We start from the raw sequence: 15,765 nt of genomic DNA on the forward strand, positions 1-15,765 counted from the left end.
GAGGGTGGGAGAAGCAAAGGGGTTAGTTTTAAAGGGTCGGGGTGGGTTTTTTGTTTATCGGCTCGGGCGCAGCCAATAAACAAAACCGTGATCGGGCATGATTGAAAAACAGCCACATGTGAATCGGAACCAGAATCCAAACTGATTCCGGTTCCGATTCACATCTCCACTATTTTTATTTCACTTTCTTAGATAATGGTTATCTATCATATGTCTAATTTGCCGATTTATTAGTCTCTCTTTTTATTATAATACCTCTGCCAAAAATTTTCCAGAACAGCATTTGGCTCTCATCTGAAACAACAGGAACACAAGAAGTGGAAACCATGCACAAGGCAGGATGTTTTCCATAACCTAGTAAGTATAATCAAGGGGCAATCAAACCCTGGGGTTGGTTTCTGCGCTTGGCTTCTGCTCCGCAGGACTAGCTGGAACTGGAGATGCTGCAGTGATAGTATTCTCACCCCATATGGGGAGGGATTTTCAACCATGACTCAATAGTGATACCTAGTGACTAGAGTCAGGATGCATGCATACTGGGTTCTGGGGAGAACTTCAGCCTCTGTTTCCTGGCCAAGGATTGTCTCTGCAATGGCTGGGTTAGTAAAGAGGAGACGTTTCTAAAACAGGGAAATGAAGTTGCAAATGAAGGCTCCTAGTTTGAAATGTGCTTCGGGTAAAAATTTCGTGTCAGGCTTCGTTTCAGAGACCCCAACAGGATTTTCGTTTTTCCCGCGGTTCAGGGGTTTTTTATCCAGGGGCCCAGATTTTCAGGTTAGTGCGCGCTAATTTGTGTTAGCACGCACTAACCTGGCAGAGTTAGTGCACACTATCGAGAGTTAGTGCGCACTAATGGGAGTTAGCGCGCATTAACTCAAAAATTAATTTTTGCCTAATTCGGGAAAAACAATTGCACATCCCTATTCCTAGTGTTGTAGATCAGTGGAGACCAGTTTCAACTGAGCAGGAAGCCAAAAGGAGCAGAAGGAAAATATCAGGCAATAAAAACAAACTAATGAAAAAAATTGGTTTATGATACTATGACAGGGTAAAATAATGGAAATGTACTTTTTAAAAGAGAAATCTTATTTTTCTCTCAGAGAAACCTGTACTGCCTAAAATATAATTAGGGCTCCTAGATATATAGTGTTTGGTTTTGCTGTTTTACACATTGCATTTCTGTCTGTATGTCTGCATTCATTTTAAGTCCAATATTTCTGTATTTTTCCACATAATTTTTATGAAAATAAGAGCACTAAAATCTGTATTTTTCTAGCTGTATTTATATTTTTACTTGGCAGTTCTAACTAATTCTATGCTTGTATATACACAGGGCAATTTTGAAAGGCATTTATGTGGACAAAGCAAATGCACCTTGTTGTGAAACCGCCTACCCGATCTGGGGAAAAATACCCATGCATTTTTCCTTGCATATCAGAGAGGCGATCCAGCAGATGGATTCTGGGCAGAAAATGGACTTATGCACACAATTTTTAATTTTCAAAGGTATGCATGTAAATTCTAATGGGCTGACTACCCGCACAGGTATAAATGTGTGTGGGTAGTTTTTGCAAGATAATTTTTGAAGGGAAAGTATGTGCGTTCTTTGCTTTGACAATTAGTGTCAAGTCTGTGGGTAAAGATTACCCGCAAACTTTATATCGGCTGTGGATGGGCAGACTAGATTGGCCATATGGTCTTTTTCTGCTATCATGTTTCTATGAAAATTACCCCATAATGCATATTAATTGAACAAGTTACATATTCCAAAACAATAATTGAAAATACAATTTTTTTTACCTTTATTGTCTGAAATTTTCCTGTTTTTGCAGTCCTTTTGTTTTCATTGTGTTGTCCTATTGCGACTTCTTCATTTTGTTTCACTTTCTTTCTGTGTGTCTTCCTCCATATAACACTTCTCTATTTTACTTTTCATTTCCTTCTACCTTTTGGATTTGGATTTCTCTGCCCCATTCACTCTTTCTCCTCATCACCACTGCTTCACTTTCTCCTCTTGTCCAGCTCTCACTGCATCTTTTACCTCCCACTCTCCCATTCCTCCATCTGTCTCCATCCATTTCCCCCATCCTCTCATCCATTGTCCTCTATCAGTCTTCTATCTCTGTGTCTTTCTGACTTTCTAAACACTCCATCTCCTTCCTGGCTCTCACACCTTTCCTTCTCAGGTCTCCATATCATCTCTGACCTCTATTTTCTCTCTGGCTCTCCCAATCTTTACATTTCCTCTTTGATCATCAACTCTTCTTCCAATCCTCCGTTCTCCTGTCTGACTATCAGAAATTTCCTAGTCCTCATGCTCCTCTCTGGTTCTCAATCTCAATAGTTCTTCCTCTCTTCTCTGAATGCCACCCCCACTCACAACCCTCTATCTCCTTTTTGGGTGTTCACTCTCCCAGTACTCCCTATCCTATGTGGATCTGTCACATAGACCTCCTTCTCCCTTTTCTAGTTGCACTCCTTTTCAGCGCTCACTCCACAGCTTTCAGTCCCTCTTTTCCCTTGGATCTCACGTGCTCTCCCCTCTCCTTCAACCTCTCCAAGTCCACCCATCTTCCTTTCCCTACCAATCTGACAGTGACAGCCACATTAACAGTAGTACAATGACAACAGAGTTTCTTTGAGTGTCCCTGGCATAATCCCTCCTCTTCCTGTTTCCATGACAAAACTGTGCTGCTAACATTTTCAATCAAATATAATGAACTTGCTTACATCTTAATTTAAAAATGTTTTGTTTTATTTTTAACACATTCCACTTAGTCACTACAAATCAACAAGCAATAATAACTTCTGTACAAGTTAATTCTAGTTTTTGTCTCACCTCTTCAATTTCCGGTATGTCGTCTGCTAGGATCTCCAACCACAAACTCCGAATGATTTCCCCAGGGGCAAAGGTCACATTACCTGAGGCAACATGCAGGTCACCAGTGGCAAGCTGTCCATTAATGGTGGCAACCCAATGGACAATAACATTGCCGAGAGTCCCCGAGTTTCGAATTACAGGAAGCTCTACCTTCATTGAACTGAACTCAGGCTCATCTATGGTGAGTGTTGTGATCTGAAAAACTGAAAACATGGCAGCATAATGCCACCTGCATACTGACATACAAGGTGGAGAATTTGCTCACCTCTTCTAAATAATACTAAGTAAGTGTACAAATCAGACTGTAATAAAATCTTGTAATTGAAAAGGACCTTATAAAAGCTTGCAGTAACATTTAAAAGTGTGTCAAAGATATTTTCTGCATTTGTCAATCATTCATATAACTGACCTTATAAACTGAAATTTGATAATGTGGGTCAATGCTTACATCCTAACAACTGACTGATAAGATAACTTTTTCTCTAAGAAAGACATTCTTTAAAAAAAATAAGGAAAGAAAATTTATAAAATGATGAAAAAAGAATACAAATATATTCTAATTTACCAAAAGATCCATAGGGATCATCAGAGGCCTCGATGATTATAACTGCTTGCATCATGTCCCCCAGTAGGGCTCCCCCTGTTGTCTGATTCAGCAGCTCCACAAGAAAGGACTCTTCCAACTCAGGACTGATGTCATTAATTATATAAATTGGCACAGATTTACTCGTCTCACCATCTAGCAATACAACATCAGTCGAGGCTACACTGTAGTCTTCACCTGCACAATAGTAAATGTGTCTTAATATAGTTGTTGGTATATATTTCTCAAATAAAGAAGAGTTATTTTTAAAAAGCAACAAACACCAAATAATTTCATTAACACATTTTTTGTTTTCTTGATTTCAACATAAGACTCAAAAAAATAGCATGAGGATAACAAGTAAAAGTTGTCAACACTATACTTTCTTACAAATGCTTCTTTTTAAAATTTACTACATGCAATCATGTTTTCAGGCATCACTGGTCTACAAGAGCCCGAACATATTAGATCTCAGGAGCTAAGCAGAGTCAAACCTGGCTAGTCCTTGAAAGAGGGAAGAATGGGTACTGTGAGCTACAGAAAGCAAAGGCAAACATCTGCTGCATTTTGCCAAGAAAAAGGTCACAAGCACTAGGGATGTGAATCATTTTTTGACGATTTAAAAAAATCGTCAGATATATTTTAAATCGTCAAAAATCGTTACAGTCGCGATACAATTTCACAATTTATCGTGAAAAATCATAAATCGGGGGAGGGGGAGGGCGGGAAAACCGGCACACCAAAACAACCCTAAAACCCACCCCGACCCTTTAAAACAAATCCCCCACCCTCCCGAACCCCCCCCAACATGTTTTAAATTACCTGGTGGTCCAGTGGGGGGGTCCCGGCGCGATCTCCCGCTCTCGGGCCATCGGCGCCATTTTGGCTGCCACTAATATAAATGGCGCCGATGGCCCGATAAAAAAAAAAACCCACCCGACCCTTTAAAATTACCCCCTTAGTCTCCCCTACTCTCCCGACACCCCCCCCAAAACTTTTTACACATACCTGGTGGTCCAGGGGGGCCGCGGGCAGCGATCTCCCGTTCCCACACTATCAGCTGCGCTAAAAAAAATGGCGCCGATGGCCCTTTGCCCTTACCATGTGACAGGGCAAAGGTAGTGCCGGCGCCATTTTGAATATTGGCAATACGGCCCGCGTGCAGGAGATCGCTCCCGGACCCCCGCTGGACCCCCAGGGACTTTTGGCCAGCTTTGGGGCTGACCGTCGGCCGACGGTCAGCCCCTGTGACATTGTGAGGGCAAAGGTAGCGCCGGCGCCATTTTGAGAACTGGCAATACGGCCGGAGTGCAGGAGGTCGCTCCCGGACCCCCGCTGGACTTTTGGCAAGTCTTGTTGGGGTCAGGAGGCCCCCCCAAAGCTGGCCAAAAGTCCCTGGGGGTCCAGCGGGGGTCTGGGAGCGATCTCCTGCACGCGGGCCGTATTGCCAATATTCAAAATGGCGCCGGTGCTACCTTTGCCCTGTCACATGGTAAGGGCAAAGGGCCATCGGCGCCATTTTTTTTAGCGCAGCTGATAGCGTGGGAACGGGAGATCGCTGCCCGCGCCCCCTGGACCACCAGGTATGTGTAAAAAGTTTTTTGGGAGGGTCGGGAGAGTGGGGGAGGCTACAGGGGTAATTTTAAAGGGTCGGGGTGGGTTGTTTTTTTTATCGGCGCGGACCTCACTAAAAAAAAAATTAGTGATGTGAATTGGAATCGGAACCGATTCCAATTCACATCTCGTAACGATCAGATTTCCCCCCCTCCCCAGCCGAACCCGATCGTTAAAACGATCGGGCACACGATTCACATCCCTAACAAGCACCATGATCACAGAAAAGGAAAGGAAAAGCAAACATGTTTTAACTTCCAGTACTGGCTATAAAACCATATCATTGTAATGGAAGGTATATTCCATTCTCTAAACCAGACTGGAGGGAGATTATGAGAGAATCCACGGGGAGGGGAAGGACATAGTCCCAGATGGCCCAGGAAGGCAACCCAGGGGAAAATCAGAAAAGGCTGTAATCAGATGGTGGTTCCTCAAAAGATGCCACTAGTTATCTCCTTCATACACACAGAGTTGATTCCTGGCTGGATCACCACCACCACAGCTCCCCTGCACCATCACACAGGCAACCCACACATAGAGAGTATAGTCTTCCACATCACTGATAAGGCTGTCCACCCCATCGTGTTGGGGCTACCCTGGGCTGCAGCTCCACTCTCCTCACTTTGACTGGGGCTCGCTTCAACTTACGAGCTGGGGGACCCATTGCCATAATTCCTGCCTTCAACGAATCGAGCCACCACCAACTTTTGTCCCTGGCAAAGACCTTGATAGGACTGCCTCCTCAGTACGTTGAATATGCTATGTTTTCCAAGAGAAAATCGGAGATGCTGCCTTCCCAACATATGTTCGACTGTGCCATTAATCTGCCACCCAGCACTAACCCCCATGAGGAAGGGTATATCCCTTGTTGGTCCTGGAGACCGCAGCTATGTCCAAGTATATCAAGGAAACCTCAACCGGGGTTTCATTAGGCCCTCCACTGGGGCATGGCTCTTCCTTGTGTTCAAAAAAGACGGTTCTTTATGCCTTTACATAGATTACTGGGAGCTGAATTCTATAACAAAGAAAGACCATAACATACTGCCGCTCACTTGCGAGCTCTTTGACCGCCTCCAGGGAGCTAAAATGTTTACGAAGTTGGACCTCCGTGGAGCCTAAAATCTAATTTGAATAAAACAAAGCGATGAGTGGAAGGTGGTGCTCAACACACGGGACGGCTACTATGAATATCTGGTGAATCCCTTTGGCCTGTGTAATGCCCCCGCAGTATTCCAAATAAAGATGAATGAAATCTTGAAGGGCCTCCTGTATGTCTGTGTCGTGGTGTACCTCGCAATATCCTCATCTTCTCAAAAGACCTCATGTCCCATCATCAGAACATTTGCCAAGTCCTCCAGTGACTATGGGCAAATAAATGATATGCAAAGCTGGATAAGTGCCTCTTCGAGAGAGAGAGCCTAGCCTTTCTGGAGTACATCATTTCTGGTAGGGACTTCCATATGGATCCAGAGAAGGTCAAGTGTATCCAGGTCTGGTCACAACCTTCTAGCCTCCACGCTCTGCAGAGGTGTTTGGGCTTTGCAAACTACTACTGACACTTCATCCCCAATTACATCTGGATCATGGTCCCCACTCAGGCGCTCACCTGGAAGGGAGCTAATACCAAAGCTTGGCCTCCTGAAACGGTCGCTGCCTTCCTATAGTTGAAGAAGGCTTTTCTCCAGGAACTGTGCCTCCATCATCCAGACCCCACATGTCCTTTTATCTTAGAAGTCGATGCCTCCTCCTTAGATATAGGGGCCATGTTGAGCCAGCATTCCATTATGGGGGTTCTCCGCCCCTGCTCCATCTTCCCACAAATCTTCCCTTCCAACAAGCAGAACCATGGAATCAGAGACAGGAAGTTACTGGCCATTAAGCTGGAGCTTGAGGAGTGGTGGTAGTGGTTGGAGAGTGTGCGCAACACTGGATTACGATATTCACCAATTACAAGAACTTGGAACATCTTCACCATGTACAACGTCTGAATACACGTCAAGCCTGATGGTCCCTGCTTTTTGCATGTTTTGACTTTGAAGTGAGGTACCGGCCTCCATCCAAGATCACTCAGGCAGATACCCCCTTCTGATCTTTTGAAGCAGAAGACACGCCTGATCTCCCCAGACACATTATCGATCCAGCCAGGATCCTCCTGGCCTCTTCTATAATCGTCCCTCCAGGGAAGAGTTGTTCCATGCCGGCTCTGAGAAAAAGATTTCAAATGGTCCCACGATTCCCGTGTCTCAGGTCACCCTGGGTGGGCTTGGACTCTCATGCTGCAGTATTACTGGTGGTGCCAGATACGGAGAGTCGTCAGGGCCTATGTGGACTCTTGTCCTACCTGCGCACAGCAAAAACCATTGGTGCGACAACCTTGGGGGCTGTCACAGCCATTGCTGGCCCCCAGGGAACTCTGGATCCATCTGTCCACCAACTTTGTGGTGAATCTTCCCCTCTCTAACAGCTGCAGCACTATTTGGGTTGTTATCGACTGATTCTCAAAGATAGCTCACTTTGTTCCCCTTCCTGGCCTTCCCTCAGCACCTGAACTGGCCTGGCTGTTTACCAATCACATTTTTCATCTGCATGGCTTGCCCAAGCATATCATCTCAGATCGAGGCACCTAGTTTACTGCCAAATACTGGCACTATTTTTGCAGGAAATTTCACATCACATTAGACTACACCACTGTCTACCATCCACAAGCCAACGGCCAGTCAGAACAGAACATAAGAACATAAAAAATTGCCATGCTGGGTCAGACCAAGGGTCCATCAAGCCCAGCATCCTGTTTCCAGCAGAGGCCAAACCAGGCCACAAGAACCTGGCAATTACCCAAACACCAAGAAGATCCCAAGCTACTGATGCAATTAATAGCAGTGGTTATTCTCTAAGTAAACTTGATTAATAGCCATTAATGGAACTCTCCTCCAAGAACTTATCCAAACCTTTTTTGAACCCTGCTACTCTAACTGCACTAACCACATCCTCTGGCAACAAATTCCAGAGATTAATTGTGCATTGAGTGAAAAAGAGTTTTCTCTGATTAGTCGTAAATGTGCTACTTGCTAACTTCATGGAATGCACCCTAGTCCTTCTATTATCCGAAAGTGTAAATAACCGATTCACATCTACTCGTCAAGACCTCTTAAGATCTTAAAGACCTCTATCATATCCCCCCTCAGCTGTCTCTTCTCCAAGCTGAACAGCCCTAACCTCTTCAGCCTTTCCTCATAAGGGAGTTGTTCCATCCCCTTTATCATTTTGGTTACCCTTCTCTGTACCTTCTCCATCGCAATTATATCTTTTTTGAGATGCGGCGACCAGAATTGGACACAGTATTCAAGGTGTGGTCTTACCATGGAGCGATAAAGAGGCATTATGACATTTTCCAATTTATTAACCATTTCCTTCCAAATAATTCCTAACATTCTGTTTGTTTTTTTGACTGCTGCAGCACACTCCGCCGACTATTTTAAAGTATTATCCACTATGATGCCTAGATCTTTTTCCTGGGTAGTAGCTCCTAATATTAGGGATGTGAATCGTTTTTTGACGATTTAAAATATCGTCCGATATATTTTAAATCGTCAAAAATTGTTAGGGCCACGATACAATACCAATTCCCCCGATTTATCGTTAAAAAATCGTAAATCGGGGGAAGGGGGAGGGCAGGAAAACCGGCACACTAAAACCCCCTAAAACCCACCCCCGACCCTTTAAATTAAATCCCCCACCCTCCCGAACCCCCCCCAAATGCTTTAAATTACCTGGGGATCCAGCGGTGGTCCAGAACGGCGGCAGTCCGGAACGGCCCCTTCAATTGAATCCTGTTGTCTTCAGCCAGCGAAATTTTGCAAAATGGCCGCCGCAAAATGGCGGCGGCCATAGACAAAAACAATTCGACGCAGGAGGTCGTTCCGGACCCCCGCTGGACTTTTGGCAAGTCTTGAGGGGGTCAGGAGGCCCCCCCAAGCTGGCCAAAAGTTCCTGGGAGTCCAGCGGGGTTCAGGAAGCGATTTCTTGCCGCGAATTGTTTTCCGTACGGAAAATGGCGCCGGCAGGAGATCGACTGCAGGAGGTCGTTCAGCGGGGGTTCGCCGCTGAATGACCTCCTGCAGTCGATCTCCTGCCGGCGCAATTTTCCGTACGGAAAACGATTCGCGGCAAGAAATCGCTTCCTGAACCCCGCTGGACTCCCAGGAACTTTTGGCCAGCTTGGGGGGGCCTCCTGACCCTCACAAGACTTGCCAAAAGTCCAGCAGGGGTCCGGAATGACCTCCTGCATCGAATCGTTTTTGTCTATGGCCGCCGCCATTTTGCGGCGGCCATTTTGCAAAATGGCGCCGGCTGAAGACAACAGGATTCAATTGAGGGGGCCGTTCCGGACCGCCGCCGTTCTGGACCACCGCTGGATCCCCAGGAAATTTAAAGCATTTGGGGGGGGTTCGGGAGGGTGGGGGATTTAATTTAAAGGGTCGGGGGTGGGTTTTAGGGGGTTTTAGTGTGTCGGCTCACGATTTTAACGATTTTCACGATAGTTTACACACCCAAACGGCAACAATACGATTCCCTCCCCCTCCCAGCCGAAATCGATCATTAAGACGATCGAGGACACGATTCACATCTCTACCTAATATAGAACCTAACATCATGTAACTACAGCAAGGGTTATTTTTCCCTATATGCAACACCTTGCACTTGTCCACATTAAATTTCATCTGCCATTTGAATGCCCAATCTTCCAGTCTTGCAAGGTGCTCCTGTAATATATCACAAATCTCTTGTGATTTAACTACTCTGAATAATTTTGTATTGTCCGCAAATTTGATAACCTCATTCGTCGTATTTCTTTCCAGATCATTTATACATATATTGAAAAGCACTAGTCCAAGTACAGATCCCTGAGGCACTCCACTGTTTACCCTTTTCCACTGAGAAAACTGACCATTTAATCCTACTCTTTGTTTCCTGTCTTTTAACCACGAAAAGACACGAAAGGATATCACCTCCTATCCCATGACATTTTAGTTTTCTTAGAAGTCTCTCATGAGGGACTTTGTCAAACGCCTTCTGAAAATCCAAATACACTACATTTACCAGTTCACCTTTATGCACATGTTTATTAACAACTTCAAAAAAATGAAGCAGATTTGTTAGGCAAGAATTCCCTTGGGTAAATCCATATTGACTGTGTTCCATTAAACCAAGGCTTTCTATATGCTCTACGATTTTGATTTTTAGAATAATCTCCACTATTTTTCCGGGCACTGAAGTCAGGCTCACTGGTCTATAGTTACCCGGATCACCCCGGAACCCTTTTTAAATATCAGGGTTACATTGGCCACCCTCCAGTCTTGATTTTAATGATAGGTTACAAATTTTAACTAATAGATCAGAAATTTCTTTTTTGTTCCTTCAGTACCCTAGGATGCATACCATCCAGTCCAGGTGATTTGCTACTCTTTAGTTTGTCAATCTGGCCTACTACATCTTCCAGGTTCACAGTGATTTGGTTCAGTTCATCTGACTCATCACCCTTGTAAACCATCTCCGGAATTGGTATCTCCCCAACATCCTCATTAGTAAACACGGAAGCAAATAATTCATTTAGGGGCGGATTTTCAGAGCCCTGCTCGCGTAAATCCGCCCAAAACCGGGTGGATTTACGCGAGCAGGGCCCTGCGCGCCGGGAAGCCTATTTTACATAGGCCTACCAGCGCGCGCAGAGCCCCGGGACTCGCGTAAGTCCCGGGGTTTTCGGAGGGGGCGTGTCGGGGGGCGGGCCCGAACCGTGCGGCGTTTTCGGGGCGTGTAGGGAGCGTTCCGGGGGCGTGGCTATGGCCCGGGGCGGCCCGGGGGCGTGGCCGCGCCCTCCGGACCCGCCCCCAGGTCGCGTCCCAGCGCGCAGGAGGCCCGCTGACGCGCGGGGATTTACGCCTCCCTCCGGGAGGCGTAAATCCCCCAACAAAGGTAAGGGGGGGGTTTAGACAGGGCCGGGCGGGTGGGTTAGGTAGGGGAAGGGAGGGGAAGGTGAGGGGAGGGCAAAGGAAAGTTCCCTCCGAGGCCGCTCCGATTTCGGAGCGGCCTTGGAGGGAACGGGGGTAGGCTGCACGGCTCGGCGCGCGCCGGCTATACGAAATCGATAGCCTTGCGCGCGTGGCTCCACGCGTATCTACTAAAATCCAGCGTACTTTTGTTTGCGCCTGGAGCGCAAACAAAAGTAGGCTATTCGCGCTCGTTTTAAAATCCGCCCCTTAGTCTTTCTGCAATGGCCTTATCTTCCCTAAGAGCCCCTTTAACCCTTCGGTCATTTAATGGTCCAACCGACTCCCTCACAGATTTCTTGGTTCGTATATATTTTAAAAAGTTTTTATTATGAGTTTTTGCCAAATTCATTTCAAATTCTCTCTTCGCCTCTCTTATCAATGTTTTACACTTAACTTGACAATGCTTCTGTTTTATCCTATTTTCTTCAGATGGATCCTTCTTCCAATTTTTGAAGGATGTTTTTTGAGTAAGATAGCCTCTTTCACCTCATCTTTTAACCATGATGGTAATTGTTTTGCCTTCCTTCCACCTTTCTTAATGTGTGGAATACATCTGGAGTGCGCCTCTAGGATTGTATTTTTAAACAATATCCATGCCTGTTGAACACTTTTAACCTTTGCAGCTGCACCTTTCAGTTTTTTTCTAATTATTTTCCTCCCTTTATCAAAGTTTCCCTTTTGAAAGTTTAGTGTTAGAGCTGTAGATTTACTTATTGTCCACTTTCCAATTATTAGTTTAAATTTGATCATGTTATGATCACTATTTCCAAGTGGCCCTACCACCGTTACCTCTCTCACCAAATCCTGCGTTCCACTAAGAATTAAATCTAAAATAGCTCCCTCTCTTGTTGGTTCCTGAACCAATTGCTCCATGAAAAAGTCATTTATTACATCCAGGAACTTTATATCTCTCTAGCAAGTCCTGATGTTACATTTACCCAGTCAATATTGGGGTAATTGAAATCTCCAATTATTATTGCACTACCAAATTAGTTAGCTTCCCTGATTTCTCTTAGCATTTCATCATTTGTCTGACTATTTTGTCCAGGTGGACAGTAGTATACTCCTATCACTACACTCTTACCCAACACACATGGGATTTCTATCCATATAGATTCTACTGAGCATTTAGTCTCTTGTATGATCTTTATCCTGTTGGACTCTATACCCTCCCAGACATAAAGTGCCACACCTCCATCAAGTTGATCCTCCCTATCATTGCGATATAATTTGTACCCAGATATAGCACTGTTCCATTGGTTTTCCTCCTTCCACCAAGTCTCTGTGATGCCAATTATGTCAATCTCATCATTTACTGCTATACAATCTAACTCTCCCATCTTACTTCTTAGACTTCTGGCATTGGCATACAGCCATTTCAAAGTGTGTTTTTTGTTTGTATTAACAACCTGATTTTCAGTTGTTAGGGATAATTGGGAAATCATTAGCTTCGGTGATTTTTTACATACAGGTACATGGACTACGTTTGCTTTTATTGGAACCTCTCTGTTGGGATGCCTTAACTCTCCTGTTTCATTAGTATCCTTCAAGGATACATTTCTCTGAACTATGCACTGCTGAGTGACTGTCGGCTTTCCCCCTTGTTCTAGTTTAAAAGCTGCTCTATCTCCTTTTTGAAAGTTAGTGCCAGCAGCTTGGTTCCACTCTGTTAAGGTGGAGCCCATCCTTTCGGAAAAGTCTTCCCCTTCCCCAAAAGTTTCCCCAGTTCCTTACAAAACTGAATCCCTCTTCCCTCACCATCGTCTCATCCATACATTGAAACTCTGGAGCTCTGCCTGCCTCTGGGGACCTGCATGTGGAACAGGAAGCATTTCAGAGAATGCCACCCTGGAGGTTCTGGATTTCAGCTTTCTACCTAAAAGCCTAAATTTGGCTTCCAGAACCTCTCTCCCACATTTTCCTATGTCATTGGTGCCCATATGTACCACGACAGCCGGCTCCTCCCCAGCACTGTCTATAATCCTATCTAGGTGACTCGTGAGGTCTGCCACCTTCGCACCAGGCAGGCAAGTTACCAGACGGTCCTCACATCCACAAGCCACCCTGCTAGCTACATTTCTAATAATTGAATCACCAACTATGATGGCCTATCCTCCTGGGCAGTAGCCCTGGGAGACTTGTCTTCAGTGGGAGAGGACAATTGGAAAAAAAATAATACAGAAAACCTAACTAAATATAGAAAATACTTAGCCTACTATAAACAAGTAATCCTTGACGCAAAGAAACAATACTTCAGCACTAAAATAGAGAAGTTTGCCAATAACCCAAGAACCTTATTCACCATAGTAAAAAATCCCCAAAACCTACCAGTAAATAGATGTAATGAAATAGCAAATTTCTTCAGTGACAAAATTACGAACCTAAAAACAAAAATCCCAAATGTAACTAAATAAGAAATTAAAATGCAAAAAAGAGACATTAAACAATGGACTACATTTAATGAGATATCAGAACTGGAAGTTGAATCCATGATAAAAAAGCTAAATTCGGCCCCACATGCATATGACACAATACCAACCATAGACATAAAAACGTAGCCATCACAGTTTCCCCGATATTAGCAAAGATCATTAATCTATCCTTAGAGGAAGGGACCATGCCAGATATACTAAAAGGGGCCATCGTAAAACCAATTTTAAAGAAAAAAAACAGTGACTCGCTTATCTTGAGCAATTACTATCAAATCTATCCCAATTGCAAAATTAATAGAAAAAACTATACAAAATCAATTAGCGGACCACTTAGATAACAATAATATCCTGTATCCATCACAACATGGCTTTTGTAACACTACAGCACAGAGACACTGCTGCTTTCACTAACAGACAACATCATGAGAGGTTTCGATAGTGGAAAACATTACATTCTAGTGATGCTAGACCTGTCAGCGGCTTTTGATACAGTAAATCATGACATACTATTAAAAAGATTAGAAGAAATAGGATTAAACAACAAAACAATCAACCGGTTCAGATATCTAAATAACAGATACTTTCAAGTACAGATCAAAGACGAAATATCAGAAAAAATAAACCTTCAAACAGGAGTATCACAGGGATAAGCCTTATCCGCAACACTCTTTAACATATATCTGTTACCTTTATGTCACCTTCTGGCAGGTCTGGGTATCATACATTACATATACGCTGATGATATTCAATTAATACTACCTACAGCTAACATGTATCTAGATATCATTAAACAGCTACTAAACCAAATGGAATTAGTTATTAATATAGAGAAAACAGAATTCCTACATTTAGAATGTAAAAATAGAGAGATCATTCAGAACCTAATCCCACTCAAAAACAACCAGAAAATAGAATTAGCAGAGAAAGTATGGAACCTCTGAGTAATAATTGACATGGAACTAAGCATGAAACAACATACATCTTTAAAAGTTAAGGAAGGATACGCCAAACTAATGATTCTCAGAAGACTAAAACCACTACTAACAACAAACTTTCGATCAGTTTTACAAGTTTTAATATTTAACGAGCACTGATTACTGTAACACCCTGCTACTGGGTATACCAAACACACTAAGACCACTCCAAATACTACAAAACACTGATGCAAGAATTCTGACTGGTAAAAGTAAAAGAGACCACATCACCGAAACCCTAGTTGAATTGCACTGGTTACCCATTGAGCAAAGAATACAGTACAAAACACTATGCACGATACATAAATTAATATATAACGAAAAAGCAGAATGGCTGAACACAGCACTTCGCGTACACGTTCCTCATAGAAACCTGAGATCAGCCAATAAAACACTCCTAACTATTCCTTCAGTCAACACAGCAAGACTAACCCAAGTGAGAGAAAGGGTGCTATCTTTAGCAGGACTACTAAGAGACATCAAAACTTTTTGAAAAAGTTTAAAAACATGGCTCTTTAAACAAGCTTATCACAAAGAGAATGGAGAATAGAATCTAGGATAGTGTAAGAAGCGGACAGTAGAACATTCACACACAGCACTTTAATCAATATGTGCGTATTTTTATTTTCATTTTCTCCCAACACTAAAGGATAAGATACAATTCTAAATCTATACATGTAATCAAAAATGATACAGGTAGAAAAGGACATGATTTATCACATTCACCAAATAGTTATTATAAAACTATGTAACCAAACCTTTATGGCACCTGTTTAATTGATATAATTCGATACAACTATCAACATTAATTTATGTGCCTTACTGTAAAACCATTGTGATGGTATCTATCTTAACGATGGTATAGAAAAGTTTTTAAATAAATAAATAAACAAACATCACCTGGAGAGCAAGGCCTTGCTACAGGATCACTTCCTGCTACACCAGGGTGATGTTCTCCTACTGGGAGACCTTTCTGATCCAAGGCAGCACTGGGGCTGCCAGATTGGATTTGGGACTTGGCTACTATGTCCCTGAAGGTCTCATCAATGTACCTCTCTGTCTGCCTCAGCTCTGCCAAGCCTGCTACTCTAGCCTCCAGAGATTGGACTCATTCCCTGAGAGCCAAGAGCTCTTTGCACTGAGTGTACACATAAAATCTCTTACCGGCAGGTAAAAAATCATACATGTGACACTCAATGCAAATGACTGGAAGGCCCCCCCTCTTGCTGCT

The 15,765-nt window shown here is 43.7% G+C and overlaps 1 protein-coding gene across 1 annotated transcript in view; it reads right to left on the minus strand.

The window, feature by feature from the left end:
- Positions 1–15,765, minus strand: part of ADGRV1 (adhesion G protein-coupled receptor V1) — a 1,128,533-nt gene that overhangs the window by 876,662 nt on the left and 236,106 nt on the right. The window contains exons 30-31 of the mRNA XM_029573357.1: positions 3,447–3,662; positions 2,840–3,084 (exon numbers count right to left, since the gene is read on the minus strand). Of these exons, the coding sequence (XP_029429217.1) occupies positions 2,840–3,084; positions 3,447–3,662 (461 nt within the window). The remainder of the gene's footprint in view (positions 1–2,839; positions 3,085–3,446; positions 3,663–15,765) is intronic.

This window comes from Rhinatrema bivittatum, chromosome 1, assembly GCF_901001135.1.
Source record: "Rhinatrema bivittatum chromosome 1, aRhiBiv1.1, whole genome shotgun sequence".
Taxonomy (NCBI): Eukaryota; Metazoa; Chordata; class Amphibia; order Gymnophiona; family Rhinatrematidae; genus Rhinatrema; species Rhinatrema bivittatum.